At 41.8% G+C, this 17,500-nt stretch overlaps 1 protein-coding gene across 3 annotated transcripts in view; it reads left to right on the forward strand.

Moving 5' to 3' along the window:
• The first annotated feature begins 964 nt into the window (after positions 1-964).
• rtkn2 (rhotekin 2) overlaps positions 965-17,500 on the forward strand; it is a 27,706-nt gene continuing 11,170 nt past the window's right edge. For 2 of the 3 annotated variants that reach the window (XM_062549212.1, XM_062549213.1), the window contains exons 1-6: positions 965-1,093; positions 2,185-2,330; positions 4,068-4,120; positions 4,903-4,956; positions 6,123-6,240; positions 9,976-10,173. In XM_062549212.1, coding sequence (XP_062405196.1) covers positions 1,061-1,093; positions 2,185-2,330; positions 4,068-4,120; positions 4,903-4,956; positions 6,123-6,240; positions 9,976-10,173 — 602 coding nt within the window. In that variant the 5' untranslated portion in view covers positions 965-1,060. Of the gene's footprint in view, positions 1,094-2,184; positions 2,331-4,067; positions 4,121-4,902; positions 4,957-6,122; positions 6,241-9,975; positions 10,174-17,500 lie in introns of those variants that run through there. The other variant, XM_062549214.1, reaches the window with a different exon arrangement.

A 17,500-nucleotide genomic window follows, 5' to 3' on the forward strand; every position in this document is an offset into this window, starting at 1 on the left:
GCAATATTAACGTTTATCGCAATAATTTCTGGGACAATTTATTGTCCAGCAAAATTTGTTATCGTGAATTCTGAATGATTATTAGGATGTAGGCCATACTGTGAAGTGTACGTGTGGGCTGTTTTCCCCACCCTGTTTGTTCTCTGACTGGATTGGATTACTCTTGTCACCTCGTTTGGACATGCCAGAGATGTTTTGTTGATGCTCTTACTGTACCTTCCCTCCTCTTTTGGTCTTCTGAATGCCGTGTGTGTGTGTGTGTGTGTGTGTGTGTGTGTGTGTGTGTGTAATGAATGCTGAATGATTATTTTAATAAATGTAATTTTGTTATGTCAAACACTCATAAGTAGTAATTATTTGAGGTTTAATCTGGTGTTCGATATGAAATGGCATTAAAAAGGCCTTAAAAAGTCTTACAATTAGGTTTAACAATCCTGATATTATGAATGTAGAAAAACTACATGGTGTTGCTTTAAAACGTTCTAAGTGTGATCAGCTTTTTGACCTCATATGACACTGCATTAAAACCAGCCCTGCTGTAATGAAGACAACTCAATACTCTGTGTGTGTCAAAACTTATTTGTTGACATGTGACCCGAAACATCCGCGATTGATATTATTGCAAACCATACATTATGTTCCCTAGGTAGCTGGACTCCGAAACAGGAGTCCAAAGGACAGATTTCAGGGCGGATCCAACAGATTTCGGGCGCAGACCATTTTGGCGGATATCATAGAAAATGATTTAATTCCTCACCATAGCATTTTATGCGATTTTCTTTTCAATTAAGGCCTACCATCTATTAAGACAATCTTGCTGGTCATACTACCGCCTGTTGTATTGACATAATATAGAACATTGCTACAGCCATGCGCAGTGGCCACCCCCGAGGGAGCGGTGGACGGGCTGGATGATGTCATCTTCCCGAGACGAGCGGGAGATTCAAAAATCAAAACACACAGCAGATACTTTAGGTCTATGAGCAGATACAGCCGGGCCCGGGGACACATTCGTGCGATACAGTCAAATCTGCGGAATTAACGTCGCTTTCCTGTCGCAATGACCGACTGGAGGAGTACAGACGAGCAGCAGGTAAATGTAGCATTGCACTAGCTACGCTTTTGCTCATGAGTGGAACGAAATTCTACTTAGTCTAAATGCTTCAACAAAACAGCTTAGCCTACCCCAGTGAGCCCTACATTTTACTGATCAGAACATGGAGATGGCCGTATGGACTATCTCAGAGCCATATCTATGGACATTGTGATTATCCAATGGAACCTGCTCCATTAAACGGTTCGATTAACGAGCTCAAAAAAGTGTTCAATGTGTACAGTAGGTCCGGTGTGTTGTTTTGTGTAGTCAAGTGTTCAGGGTCCGGTGATTGTCTACAGGTGTAACGGCGCGACTAACATTATTTATTTTATAACGTTAATCGTTTCGCATGAGGCTCCAGTTGGCACCACAGACGGTTGGCTAAACAACAACAAAGCTCATAGCTGTCAACCCTCACGTTTTTTTACGGGTTTCTCACGTATTTGTGGCTCTTTTCCCGCTGTCTTTCCGTTTTAGTAGTTCCCCGTAAAATATACCGCCGTCATGTCATCCGGAGAAATCTTCCTTGGTCGCCAAATTTAGCTGATTTACGGCACCCATTGACTTCCATTGACTCCGATTGAACATTTCTGGTTTATGTGTCAGCGGCGTTTGTTTCAGCACATAATTGACGTTTTCATTAGAAATGGTCACTCGGAATCAATGGGAGTCTATGGGAACCGTAAATCAGCTAAATTTGGCGACCAAGGAAGATTTCTCCGGATGACATGACGGCGGTGTAAAATATTCTTATTTAAATATTCTCTGCTGTTGTCCTGTTGCTACCCGCTTGCCCGTCCAGTGAAACAGACGTTTCCAAAGCATCGTCTTGAACCTTAGAGGGACCTTGGCGTTTTAGGATTACAGCGTATTGGGAGTGTGTATGTTTTCTGTGTGAGTAGTGTGAGGGGAGTGAGATGTGCCACGAGAGTTCTGTATGAGTGAGTGTGAACAGGTGTGTGTGTGTGTGTGTGTGAACAGGTGTGTATGCGCAAGTAGTACTAATTGCTTTACATTTGGAACATTGAACACAATATTGTGTTGATTATGCTTTGTATAATTGATGTCTGTGCCGTGTGTGTGTGTAGTCTCGTGATGTGTGTGAGCGGGAGATGCGTGTGCGTGATGCTGCTTACAGGCTCCTGCAGCTCTGCACCCACAAACAGCAGAAACTGGAGGCAGCCAAGAACATCCTGACGGCCAGCACGCGGATACACACACACCGCACCTACAGGTAACACACACACACACACACACACACACACACAAGAACATCCTGACCGCCAGCACGCGGATACACACACACCGCACCTACAGGTAACACACACACACACACACACACACACACACACAAGAACATCCTGACCTCCAGCACGCGGATACACACACACCGCACCTACAGGTAACACACACACACACACACACACACACACACACAAGAACATCCTGACAGCCAGCACGCGGATACACACACACCGCACCTACAGGTAACACACACACACACACACACACACACACACACACACACACACACCGCACCTACAGGTAACACACACACACACACCGCACCTACAGGTAACACACACACACACACACACACACACACGAACATCCTGACCTCCAGCACGCGGATACACACACACCGCACCTACAGGTAACACACACACACACACCGCACCTACAGGTAACACACACACACACACACACACACACACACACACACACCGCACCTACAGGTAACACACACACACACCGCACCTACAGGTAACACACACACACACACACACACACACACACGAACATCCTGACCTCCAGCACGCGGATACACACACACCGCACCTACAGGTAACACACACACACACACACACACACACACACGAACATCCTGACCTCCAGCACGCGGATACACACACACCGCACCTACAGGTAACACACACACACACACACACACACACACACACACACACACACACACACACACACACACACCGCACCTACAGGTAACACACACACACACACACACACACACACACACACACAAGAACATCCTGACCGCCAGCACGCGGATACACACACACCGCACCTACAGGTAACACACACACACACACACACACACACACACGAACATCCTGACCGCCAGCACACGGATACACACACACCGCACCTACAGGTAACACACACACACACCTCACCTACAGGTAACACACACACACACACACACACACACACACACACACACACACACACGAACATCCTGACCGCCAGCACACGGATACACACACACCGCACCTACAGGTAACACACACACACACCTCACCTACAGGTAACACACACACACACACACACACACACACACACACACACACACACACACACACACACACAAGAACATCCTGACCGCCAGCACGCGGATACACACACACCGCACCTACAGGTAACACACACACACACACCTACAGGTAACACACACGCACACACACACTGCACCTACAGGTAACACACACACACACACACACACACACACACACACTCAAGAACATCCTGACCACCAGCACCCGGATACACACACGCCGCACCTACAGGTAACACACACACACACACACCTACAGGTACCACACACACTCACCTACAGGTAACACACGCCGCACCTACAGGTAACATACACACACACACACGCACACACCTACAGGTAACACACACACTCACCTACAGGTAACACACACACTCACCTACAGGTAACACACACACACACACACTTACAGGTAACACACACACACACACACACACACACACACACACACACACACACACACACACACACACACAGACACAAGAACATCCTGACCGCCAGCACGCGGATACACACACACCGCACCTACAGGTGAATTTCAATTCTACTTCCTTTACACACACACACACGCACACACACACACACACCACCTACTGGTAAACATGCTGTGTTCTCCTCTAGGCCTCAAACCCCAGATCAGCCTGCAGTTTGCAAAGGAAGAGTTGCCATCTCAGGTGAGGTCGCATACACACACACACACACACACACTCTCAATCACACACACACTCACTCAATCACACATACACACTCACACACAAACATGCGCACACTTACTCACACATACACACTCATACATACAAACACTCACACACACTCACTCACTCACACATACACACTTATACAAACACTCACACACATCCAATCAGATCAACACCTTTACACACTGAAACACACACAAACTCTCAATCAGATCAACACCTTTACACACTGAAACACACAAACACACACTCAATCAGATCAGCACCTTTACACACACACACACACACACACAATCAGATCAACACCTTTACACACTGAAACACACACAAACACACACATTCAATCAGATCAACACCTTTACACACACACTCACACAGACACACACACTCACTCATTCAGATCAACACGTTTACTCACACAGACACACACATACTCACTCAATCAGATCAACACGTATACACACTAGTACTGGGTCACTAGTGTACTACTTAATACTTACACTAGTACTTGGTCACTAGTACTTAACACTTACACTAGTACTGGGTCACTTACACATGACGAAGTCGCAATGTTCAGTGATGAAGGCTGAGGATCAGTGATATTAATTAATGAGGTTCATTAACGAGAATCGGGGATCTGTGATACTAATTAATTATGAGGTTCATTAATGAGATTCTGGGATCTGTGTGTCTGGTGTGTGTGTGTGGGTGTGTGTGTGTCTGGTGTGTGTGTGTGGGTGTGTGTGTGTGTGTTCCAGGTCTACGAATTCCACTCATGTGGAGAGACTCTGATCATTTCAACAACAGAGGAAGTAAGTTTTAGTCCCTCCCTCCTCCGTCCACAACATAGATATGTATGTGTGTGTATATATATATATGTGTATATAATATATATCGTTTTCCACAACACTGTTACACACACGCTGCTGCTCATGCTAGCTGCTGCCACATGTCGCTAGCTGCTGCTCACGCTAGCTCTGAACACGCTACTGAACACGCTACTGAACACGCTAGCTCTGAACACGCTACTGAACACGCTACTGAACACGCTAGCTCTGAACACGCTACTGAACACGCCACTGAACACGCTAGCTCTGAACATGCTACTGAACACGCTAGCTCTGAACATGCTACTAAACACGCTAGCTGCTGCTCACGCTAGCTCTGAACACGCTACTGAACACACTAGCTGCTGCTCACGCTAGCTCTGAACACGCTACTGAACACGCTACTGAACACGCTAGCTCTGAACACGCTACTGAACACGCTACTGAACACGCTAGCTCTGAACACGCTACTGAACACGCCACTGAACACGCTAGCTCTGAACATGCTACTGAACACGCTAGCTCTGAACATGCTACTGAACACGCTAGCTCTGAACATGCTACTAAACACGCTAGCTGCTGCTCACGCTAGCTCTGAACACGCTAGCTCTGAACACGCTATTAAACACGCTAGCTGCTGCTCACGCTAGCTCTGAACACGCTAGCTCTGAACACGCTACTAAACACGCTAGCTGCTGCTCACACTAGCTCTGAACACGCTAGCTCTGAACACGCTACTGAACACGCTAGCTGATGCTCACGCTAGCTCTGAACACGCTAGCTCTGAACACGCTACTGAACACGCTACTGAACACGCTACTGAACACGCTAGCTCTGAACACGCTACTGAACACGCTAGCTCTGAACACGCTACTGAACACGCTAGCTCTGAACATGCTACTGAACACGCTACTGAACATGCTACTGAACACGCTAGCTGTTGCTCACACTAGCTCTGAACACGCTACTGAACACGCTAGCTCTGAACATGCTACTGAACACGCTACTGAACATGCTACTGAACACGCTAGCTGTTGCTCACACTAGCTCTGAACACGCTACTGAACACGCTACTGAACACGCTAGCTGCTGCTCACGCTAGCTCTGCCCACGAGTACATAATAGAGACGTGTGTGTGTGTGTGTGTGTAGGTTCACGCTCCGTTGCCGTGTTCAGTTTGATGATTCTAGGACACCGTGTTCTGGACTCTGAGCTGCAGGTGGTGGACCGAAGCATCACGGACATCTGCTTCAGTGGACAGAGTGTGTTGTGAGTTACACTGTGTGTGTGTGTGTGTGTGTGTGTTTGTGTGTGTGTGTGTGTGTGTGTGAGAGAGCATCACGGACATCTGCTTCAGTGGACAGAGTGTGTTGTGAGTTACACTGTGTGTGTGTGTGTGTGTGTGTGTGTGTGTGTTAGGGCTGGGCGATTATACGATCTCGATTTGTGATCGCGATCAAATTAAGTTCGATCACGGTGATCAGCTGTGGGTATACTTTCTCGATCACGTGCATAACATGCTGCAGCAAAGTGCACGACAACCATCACAACCCGCTTTCCTGGCACCGCACTGTCTGCATGCACCCAACATTTTCAACAGTGCGCCTGAAAACAATTCTAGGTCGCACTGGTGCGCCTGACGCGGCTCGGGTGAAAGCATATATTTCTTTCACGAGTTGCCATGTAAACGTGGCTAGACTGCGTGCAACTTTACCAAGTAAACCCTCTCTCCTAGGACCGCTTTCTCTCGCTCTCCCTCTCTCTCTCTCCCTCTATCTCTCGTGCGCGGCGCGCTTAATGAACACCCCCCCTCGACATGTACTTTGACAATCGTGAAATCAATGACGTAGGCCTATAGAAGACGACTGGCGAAATCATAATTAAAATCCGGTTAGCATCATAGCATACTGCACAAATTTTATTAAAACTCTTGCATTCAAGTTGACTGATCATCTCAATGTTTTCCAGCTCCAAGACTCAAAGGGCCTGTCCCAAGGAGAAAAAGTATTGGCCTACCTTGAAACTTAAACACACGTGGGGAAACTGAACAGTCCAACCAGTAGACTATAATAAGCTAGCCAACTAATGCTATACTACTTTGTTTACAATATTTTGAGGCTTCAAGCCGACAGCTGAATTAAAGAGGCGGAGTTGTAATATGAATAGTCATGAATGTCCTGAATATCCGAAATTTCAGTAGGCCTATGTAGAAAGCATTATACAGTGTATATATATACGTGTGTATATATATATATATATATATATATATGTATATATATATATGTATATAATTCTTTATAAAGAATATGCATATTCCTTATATATTGTGTTTCAAGCTTTTTCTACGCCTTATTGTTAAAAAATCATTCACATTATATGAAAGGAGTGCGATAAAAGGTGTCCTTTTGGCGTTAAAGGCGATGCAATGAAAAATGTGGGTGCACCTAAATTTTGTGCTGGTGCACCTAAAAAAAAAGCTAGGCGCACCGGTGCAACCAACGCAAAAAGTAAAAAAAAAAATTGTGATTAAAAATCGAGATCGTTCAATATGGGAAAAATAATCGTGATCAATTTTTTTGCCATATCGCCCAGCCCTAGTGTGTGTGTGTGCATGACGGACATCTGCTTCAGTAGACAGAGTGTGTTGTGAGTTGCACTGTGTGTGTGTGTGTGTGTGAGCATCACGGACATCTGCTTCAGTGGACAGAGTGTGTTGTGAGTTACACTGTGTGTGTGTGTGTGTGTGTGTGAGAGCATCACGGACATCTGCTTCAGTGGACAGAGTGTGTTGTGAGTTACACTGTGTGTGTGTGTGTGTGTGTACGTGTGTGTGTGTTGCGTAAAGTGTAGTAGAGCTGAAGATGTTTGCTCGAACCCGACGGGACCCGACGGGTTCGGTCTTAATTTTTGTCACTTCGCACGGGCTCGGGCTTCTGCGGTAAATTAGTGGTCAGGTGATGCATGCGTTTCGAGTGCGAGAAAGATTCGAAAATGGATTTTCCTCCACAAAAACATGTAGCCTAATCAAGTGAGTAAAGGTTTTCAAATGATAACTAAATATTAATTGAGTCTTACATGCATAAGGTAGACCGAGTATAGCTTAATGTTGGCGTTATTACAGTTTTTCTCAAATGCTAAAACATATTTCACAAACGTTTCCTCCATGTTCCCCAATGTCTAAACACAATACCCTTTTCTAAAGCTACATAAGCACAACCACACCTTCTCACCTTCTCACTTCTCAATTTGTGAGAAGGTTCTTTGTTTCATAACTGGCAATGAATATTTTTTAAAAAACTTTAGAGTAACGGATCTTCTTAGATCTCTGCAGAGGATTAGGCATTTGAAGAGTTCTTTTCCAAAACGCTATATCCACCATTTCACTAATGAATTTTCATTAGATTTTGTTTTTCAAGTAATCTCAGTGAAACTGTATTGGGTCATAAAAACATAACAACTGCATTTTTATTGATATTACCTGAAACACACAATTACTGTAAATACAGTAACATGATTTGTTACAGTACAGTAATGTTTTCAAAAATGGATTTATAGCGTTTTGGAAAAGAGCTCTTCATTTAGAGTTGTGAGTTTCATATGAAGAGTACAGAAAATTCTGCAAGTATACTACTGTAACACAACTCAATGCAAAAAACAGAATCTATTGCACACAACAGCACTCTTGAAAACATGATCAGGGTGTGAAGTTTTTGTATTTTCTTCATTCACACCACACACACACACACCACAGTCACTGTGCACATTAGCAACGTGTCTTCAATTTTGAGTCGTTGTGTGTAATAAATGACGCCAGGTGTGTTCATTGTGTTCAGTTATTGCTGACTGTGGCAAGCATTTTGCATCACATGAGCTTTCATTTGAGAATATGTTTTGCAACATGTGTTTTAGCAAGGAAAATGTGCTTAGATTTATGAGAACGGAGGATTGTGTTTTGTGAATTGTGTCTTCATGTGAAATGTGTTTATGGTATTGAAAAAATATGGCTAGATTTAGTAAATGTGTTTAGACAACTGGTCATTTGGTTTAGAGGATTGACTTTTGTGTTTTAGCATTTGAGAAAAACTGTATAAACAGGATTAGTTACAGTTAGGGAACAGTACATTATTAGGCTATTTGATTATTTCAGCTGCTGTTTACCGTCGTGTTGAGGCTGGATTGTGGAGAGAAGTGGAGAGAAGTGGCGAAGCAAATTCTGTGGAGCCTTTATCTTAATATTAGCCTGGTCATATTAATATTGTTATTGCCAAATAACATCTTAATTTAGAATTTATCTTAATTTGATTTGTTAATAAAGACACGATTTTATTGGCACGTTGGCCCATTTGTTTTCGTATTGGTGGTTGTGTGGAGAGATTTTCATTTCATTTTCATTAGTGGCCTACAGCCTATAAATAAATTATGTTAAAAGACGTATACATGACTCATTCATGACTAAAGGCAAGAGATATGTGCGTGCGCAGATTTCAATAATGTCGGGCTGTAAACGGGTTCGGGCTTTTAAAAAGATGTCGATCAATATGTCGGGTAGGGCTCGGGCTGAACACTGTCGGGCTCGGGCCTCGTCGGGTCTAACTTTTAAGGCCCGATTACAGCTCTAAGGTGTAGGGTTAGCAGACTGTGTGTGTGTGTGTGTGTGTGTTGCGTAAGGTGAAGGGTTAGCAGATTGGTCGTTTGTGCTGTATGTTTTGTGTTGCGTTGTGGGAGGCTTCAGTTTAGTAATCCCCATTGTGTGTGTGTGTGTGTGTTGCGTTGTGGGAGGCTTTAGTTTAGTTAACCTCCAGTGTGTGTGTGTGTGTGTGTTGCATTGCAGGAGGCTTTAGTTTAGTTAACCTCCAGTGTGTGTGTGTGTTGCGGGAGACTTTAGCTTAGTTAACCCTCAGTGTGTGTGTGTTTTTTGGGGCAGGCTTTAGTTTAGCTAACTCCCTGTGTGTGTGTGTGTGTGTGTGTGTGTGTGTGTGTGTGTGTGTGTGTGTGTGTGTGTAGTGAGGACGTAGAGTCGAACTTCCACTTGCGTCTGGAGCTCTACAGCTGCTCCATGGAAGAGGCTCCACCCCTCAGCGCCACGCCCAGGAAACTGGCCAATAAGCTTCGCTCGTCTCTGGGGAAGGCTGCAGGAAGGAAGCTCCGCCCACAGATCGACTCGCTGCAGGACGACTTCCTAGAGACACACCCCCTGCCACCGTAAGACCGTGTGCACTCACACACACACACACATCTACAGACAGACGGTATAATTAGTGTGATTTAGGAGTTGTCTAATTAGGAGTTGTAATATCAGGGTGATTTAGGAGTAGTCTAATTAGGAGTTGTAATATCAGGGTGATTTAGGAGTAGTCTAATTAGGAGTTGTAATATCAGGGTGATTTAGGAGTAGTCTAATTAGGAGTTGTAATATCAGGGTGATTTAGGAGTAGTCTAATTAGGAGTTGTAATATCAGGGTGATTTAGAGTAGTCCTCCCATTCAGTAGAAATGTCATTTCATGTTAATTCTAGAAAACATGTATACGTTGATTTTCTCCCTATAGGTCTACAGTAAAAGGTTAAGACATCAGTTCAAATGTTAAAAACATAAATAACTTCTGTGTTCCAAAATTAAATGTAATGAATTTACAGAAAACATTTTAAATAATAATCAATATTCAATCCAGGGGTTGGGGAGGTTTTAGATGATTGATCCAATAGTGTTGTCTCCTAGACACACACTCACACTCACACTCCTAACCCTCACTTGATGGGCAAGGTACTGTACCCCCTGAATAACTACATATCTTGAAGACTTCATTAGTAGAAAGCCGTGTTGGGCATTACATTTAACCCCCTGGAGTCTAAATCCCCCCTGAATAATTACATATCTTCATTAGTAGCGAGCAGTGTTGGGCATTACGTTTAACCCCCTAGAGTCTAAATAGAGAGCAGTGTTGGGCATCACGTTTAACCCCTTGGAGTCTAAATCCCCCCTGGAGTCTAAATCCCCCCTGAATAATTACATATTTTCATTAGTAGAGAGCAGTGTTGGGCATTACGTTTAACCCCCTGGAGTCTAAATCCCCCCTGAATAATTACATATCTTCATTAGTAGAGAGCAGTGTTGGGCATTACGTTTAACCCCCTAGAGTCTAAATCCCCCCTGGAGTCTAAATCCCCCCTGAATAATTACATATTTTCATTAGTAGAGAGCAGTGTTGGGCATTACGTTTAACCCCCTGGAGTCTAAATCCCCCCTGAATAATTACATATCTTCATTAGTAGAGAGCAGTGTTGGGCATTACGTTTAACCCCCTAGAGTCTAAATCCCCCCTGGAGTCTAAATCCCCCCTGAATAATTACATATTTTCATTAGTAGAGAGCAGTGTTGGGCATTACGTTTAACCCCCTGGAGTCTAAATCCCCCCTGGAGTCTAAATCCCCCCTGAATAATTACATATCTTCATTAGTAGAGAGCAGTGTTGGGCATTACGTTTAACCCCCTGGAGTCTAAATCCCCCCTGGGGATTTGAAAAACTGTACCAACACACATCTGTTACTAGTTGCTTCTCACATTAATCAACTGACTTATTATTGAGTTACTGCATTACAAAGCGACTGAGTTAGTTATTGAGTTACCGCATTACAAAGCGACTGAGTTAGTTATTGAGTTACCGCATTACAAAGCGACTGAGTTAGTTATTGAGTTACCGCATTACAAAGCGACTGAGTTAGTTATTGAGTTACCGCATTACAAAGCGACTGAGTTAGTTATTGAGTGACCGCATTTTAAAGCGACTGAGTTAGTTATTGAGTTACCGCATTATAAAGCAACTGAGTTGCACTTATGGTTTAAAATATAATGTTATTTTGAGCTTTATCAGTTGTTTAACCTCCTGAGACCCTGGATGTAAATTTGAATGCATTTTTCATTTCACTCAATTATTTTGGCTTAGTAGGGCTTCATAAACATACAACAAAAATTTCACCTCTGTACATCAAGTAGTTTTTGAGAAAAACGATGTCCTCGTATGAGGACATTGGGTCTCTATTACCATAAAATACAATGAGATTGCCAATCCAGAAATAATGTGAATATTCATGTGTGTACTCCAAGTGCCTAAGATTCAACTATTAAGAAAACAGTTTGTTTTTATTGAACAGAAATGTCCTGTTATTAATTTGGTTAAGTTTAGTGTTTAGGCTATTTGTAAATGTTAGTTGTGCGTATGGGTCGCACCCATGTGGAGAGAAGTCTATCCACAATCAATTGAAGCGAAACAGTTCTGCTCTATTTGTTTCCTATTTATTTATTTATTTATTTTTGTAATTCCTTCAATGGATTTATTTATTCAGGTTACTCTTTTATGCCTATATCCACACTTTGACTTCCATTATTGCTTTACAGTAGTTTGATATGGCCAATGAACGACAATTTTCAATGTAATATGTAGCCTAAAAATGAAATTATGCGTACATTTCAGTCCCGATGTCCTCGTATGAGGACATGAAAGTTAAACACGTCCTGGTCTGTTTGCAATGATCGAAATGGGGGAAACTTGATGCCATATCATACTACAACTGTTCACAAACATATAAAAAAAAAAAAAATGTCATAACGTTCACTGGCACGTTACCATGACGATAGTTCTCACGCGTATGCCGGCAAAGCGTGGAGGTGGATATCGACGCCATATTGCTTTTTCCCAAAACATTGTATTGTGTGTCTGATAACACTAGAGGGTAAAATGAAGTGTCCACATATGAGGACAACAGGTTTTTACTCAGAAAAAGTAAGCACAAGGTAAAGCAGAGCCTAAATGTAATGTCCTCATATGAGGACGCAGGGTCTCAGAAGGTTAAAAGTAGCTATTTGTTTTGGCATAGTGCCATGCAGAGTTTACATTAGCTGTATACAGCCGGAAATTAGCCAGTTTCACATCACATGTAGCAATCTGACAGAAGAAAAGAAATAGAACCGGACAGAAAACAGGAATTCTTGAGGAAGGAATAATGTACAGTATCTGGTTCTTGATAAGTGTGCTACCGTACATCTATTGAGGAAGGGATATCCGGTTATTGATAAGTGTGCTACATCTATTGAGGAAGGGATAATGTATCTGGTTCTTGATAAGTGTGCTACATCTATTGAGGAAGGGATAATGTATCTGGTTATTGATAAGTGTGCTACATCTATTGAGGAAGGGATAATGTATCTGGTTCTTGATAAGTGTGCTACATCTATTGAGGAAGGGATAATGTATCTGGTTATTGATAAGTGTGCTACATCTATTGAGGAAGGGATAATGTATCTGGTTATTGATAAGTGTGCTACATCTATTGAGGAAGGGATAATGTATCTGGTTATTGATAAGTGTGCTACATCTATTGAGGAAGGGATAATGTATCCGGTTATTGATAAGTGTGCTACATCTATTGAGGAAGGGATAATGTATCCGGTTATTGATAAGTGTGCTACATCTATTGAGGAATGGATAATGTATCTGGTTATTGATAAGTGTGCTACATCTATTGAGGAAGGGATAATGTATCTGGTTATTGATAAGTGTGCTACATCTATTGAGGAAGGGATAATGTATCCGGTTATTGATAAGTGTGCTACATCTATTGAGGAAGGGATAATGTATCCGGTTATTGATAAGTGTGCTACATCTATTGAGGAAGGGATAATGTATCTGGTTATTGATAAGTGCTACATCTATTGAGGAAGGGATATCCGGTTATTGATAAGTGTGCTACATCTATTGAGGAAGGGATAATGTATCTGGTTATTGATAAGTGTGCTACATCTATTGAGGAATGGATAATGTATCTGGTTATTGATAAGTGTGCTACATCTATTGAGGAAGGGATAATGTATCTGGTTATTGATAAGTGTGCTACATCTATTGAGGAAGGGATATCCGGTTATTGATAAGTGTGCTACATCTATTGAGGAAGGGATAATGTATCTGGTTATTGATAAGTGTGCTACATCTATTGAGGAAGGGATAATGTATCTGGTTATTGATAAGTGTGCTACATCTATTGAGGAAGGGATAATGTATCTGGTTATTGATAAGTGTGCTACATCTATTGAGGAAGGGATAATGTATCTGGTTATTGATAAGTGTGCTACATCTATTGAGGAAGGGATAATGTATCCGGTTATTGATAAGTGTGCTACATCTATTGAGGAAGGGATATCCGGTTATTGATAAGTGTGCTACATCTTTTGAGGAAGGGATAATGTATCCGGTTATTGATAAGTGTGCTACATCTATTGAGGAAGGGATATCCGGTTATTGATAAGTGTGCTACATCTATTGAGGAAGGGATAATGTATCCGGTTATTGATAAGTGTGCTACATCTATTGAGGAAGGGATATCCGGTTATTGATAAGTGTGCTACATCTATTGAGGAAGGGATAATGTATCCGGTTATTGATAAGTGTGCTACATCTATTGAGGAAGGGATATCCGGTTATTGATAAGTGTGCTACATCTATTGAGGAAGGGATAATGTATCTGGTTATGGATAAGTGTGCTACATCTATTGAGGAAGGGATAATGTATCCGGTTATGGATAAGTGTGCTACATCTATTGAGGAAGGGATAATGTATCCGGTTATGGATAAGTGTGCTACATCTATTGAGGAAGGGATAATGTATCCGGTTATGGATAAGTGTGCTACATCTATTGAGGAAGGGATAATGTATCCGGTTATGGATAAGTGTGCTACATCTATTGAGGAAGGGATAATGTATCCGGTTATGGATAAGTGTGCTACATCTATTGAGGAAGGGATAATGTATCCGGTTATGGATAAGTGTGCTACATCTATTGAGGAAGGGATAATGTATCCGGTTATGGATAAGTGTGCTACATCTATTGAGGAAGGGATAATGTATCCGGTTATTGATAAGTGTGCTACATCTATTGAGGAATGGATATCCGGTTATTGATAAGTGTGCTACATCTATTGAGGAAGGGATATCCGGTTATTGATAAGTGTGCTACATCTATTGAGGAAGGGATAATGTATCCGGTTATTGATAAGTGTGCTACATCTATTGAGGAAGGGATAATGTATCCGGTTATTGATAAGTGTGCTACATCTATTGAGGAAGGGATAATGTATCTGGTTATTGATAAGTGCTACATCTATTGAGGAAGGGATAATGTATCTGGTTATTGATAAGTGCTACATCTATTGAGGAAGGGATATCCGGTTATTGATAAGTGTGCTACATCTATTGAGGAAGGGATAATGTATCTGGTTATTGATAAGTGCTACATCTATTGAGGAAGGGATAATGTATCTGGTTATTGATAAGTGCTACATCTATTGAGGAAGGGATATCCGGTTATTGATAAGTGTGCTACATCTATTGAGGAAGGGATAATGTATCTGGTTATTGATAAGTGTGCTACATCTATTGAGGAAGGGATATCCGGTTATTGATAAGTGTGCTACATCTATTGAGGAAGGGATAATGTATCTGGTTATTGATAAGTGTGCTACATCTATTGAGGAAGGGATAATGTATCTGGTTATTGATAAGTGTGCTACATCTATTGAGGAAGGGATAATGTATCTGGTTATTGATAAGTGTGCTACATCTATTGAGGAAGGGATAATGTATCTGGTTATTGATAAGTGTGCTACATCTATTGAGGAAGGGATATCCGGTTATTGATAAGTGTGCTACATCTATTGAGGAAGGGATAATGTATCCGGTTATTGATAAGTGTGCTACATCTATTGAGGAAGGGATATCCGGTTATTGATAAGTGTGCTACATCTATTGAGGAAGGGATAATGTATCCGGTTATTGATAAGTGTGCTACATCTATTGAGGAAGGGATAATGTATCCGGTTATTGATAAGTGTGCTACATCTATTGAGGAAGGGATAATGTATCTGGTTATTGATAAGTGCTACATCTATTGAGGAAGGGATAATGTATCTGGTTATTGATAAGTGCTACATCTATTGAGGAAGGGATATCCGGTTATTGATAAGTGTGCTACATCTATTGAGGAAGGGATAATGTATCTGGTTATTGATAAGTGTGCTACATCTATTGAGGAAGGGATATCCGGTTATTGATAAGTGTGCTACATCTATTGAGGAAGGGATAATGTATCTGGTTATTGATAAGTGTGCTACATCTATTGAGGAAGGGATAATGTATCTGGTTATTGATAAGTGTGCTACATCTATTGAGGAAGGGATAATGTATCTGGTTATTGATAAGTGTGCTACATCTATTGAGGAAGGGATAATGTATCTGGTTATTGATAAGTGTGCTACATCTATTGAGGAAGGGATATCCGGTTATTGATAAGTGTGCTACATCTATTGAGGAAGGGATAATGTATCCGGTTATTGATAAGTGTGCTACATCTATTGAGGAAGGGATATCCGGTTATTGATAAGTGTGCTACATCTATTGAGGAAGGGATAATGTATCCGGTTATTGATAAGTGTGCTACATCTATTGAGGAATGGATAATGTATCCGGTTATTGATAAGTGTGCTACATCTATTGAGGAAGGGATATCCGGTTATTGATAAGTGTGCTACATCTATTGAGGAAGGGATAATGTATCTGGTTATGGATAAGTGTGCTACATCTATTGAGGAAGGGATAATGTATCTGGTTATGGATAAGTGTGCTACATCTATTGAGGAAGGGATAATGTATCTGGTTATGGATAAGTGTGCTACATCTATTGAGGAAGGGATAATGTATCTGGTTTTGGATAAGTGTGCTACATCTATTGAGGAAGGGATAATGTATCCGGTTATTGATAAGTGTGCTACATCTATTGAGGAAGGGATAATGTATCCGGTTACGGATAAGTGTGCTACATCTATTGAGGAAGGGATAATGTATCCGGTTACGGATAAGTGTGCTACATCTATTGAGGAATGGATAATGTATCCGGTTATTGATAAGTGTGCTACATCTATTGAGGAAGGGATAATGTATCCGGTTATTGATAAGTGTGCTACATCTATTGAGGAATGGATATCCGGTTATTGATAAGTGTGCTACATCTATTGAGGAAGGGATAATGTATCTGGTTATTGATAAGTGTGCTACATCTATTGAGGAAGGGATAATGTATCTGGTTATTGATAAGTGTGCTACATCTATTGAGGAAGGGATAATGTATCCGGTTATTGATAAGTGTGCTACATCTATTGAGGAAGGGATAATGTATCCGGTTATTGATAAGTGTGCTACATCTATTGAGGAAGGGATAATGTATCCGGTTATTGATAAGTGTGCTACATCTATTGAGGAAGGGATAATGTATCCGGTTATTGATAAGTGTGCTACATCTATTGAGGATATCCGGTTATTGATAAGTGTGCTAGATCTATTGAGGAAGGGATAATGTATCTGGTTATTGATAAGTGTGCTACATCTATTGAGGAAGGGATAATGTATCCGGTTATTGATAAGTGTGCTACATCTATTGAGGAAGGGATAATGTATCTGGTTATTGATAAGTGTGCTACATCTATT

The sequence above is a fragment of the Sardina pilchardus genome, chromosome 11 (genome assembly GCF_963854185.1).
Source record: "Sardina pilchardus chromosome 11, fSarPil1.1, whole genome shotgun sequence".
Taxonomy (NCBI): domain Eukaryota; kingdom Metazoa; phylum Chordata; class Actinopteri; order Clupeiformes; family Clupeidae; genus Sardina; species Sardina pilchardus.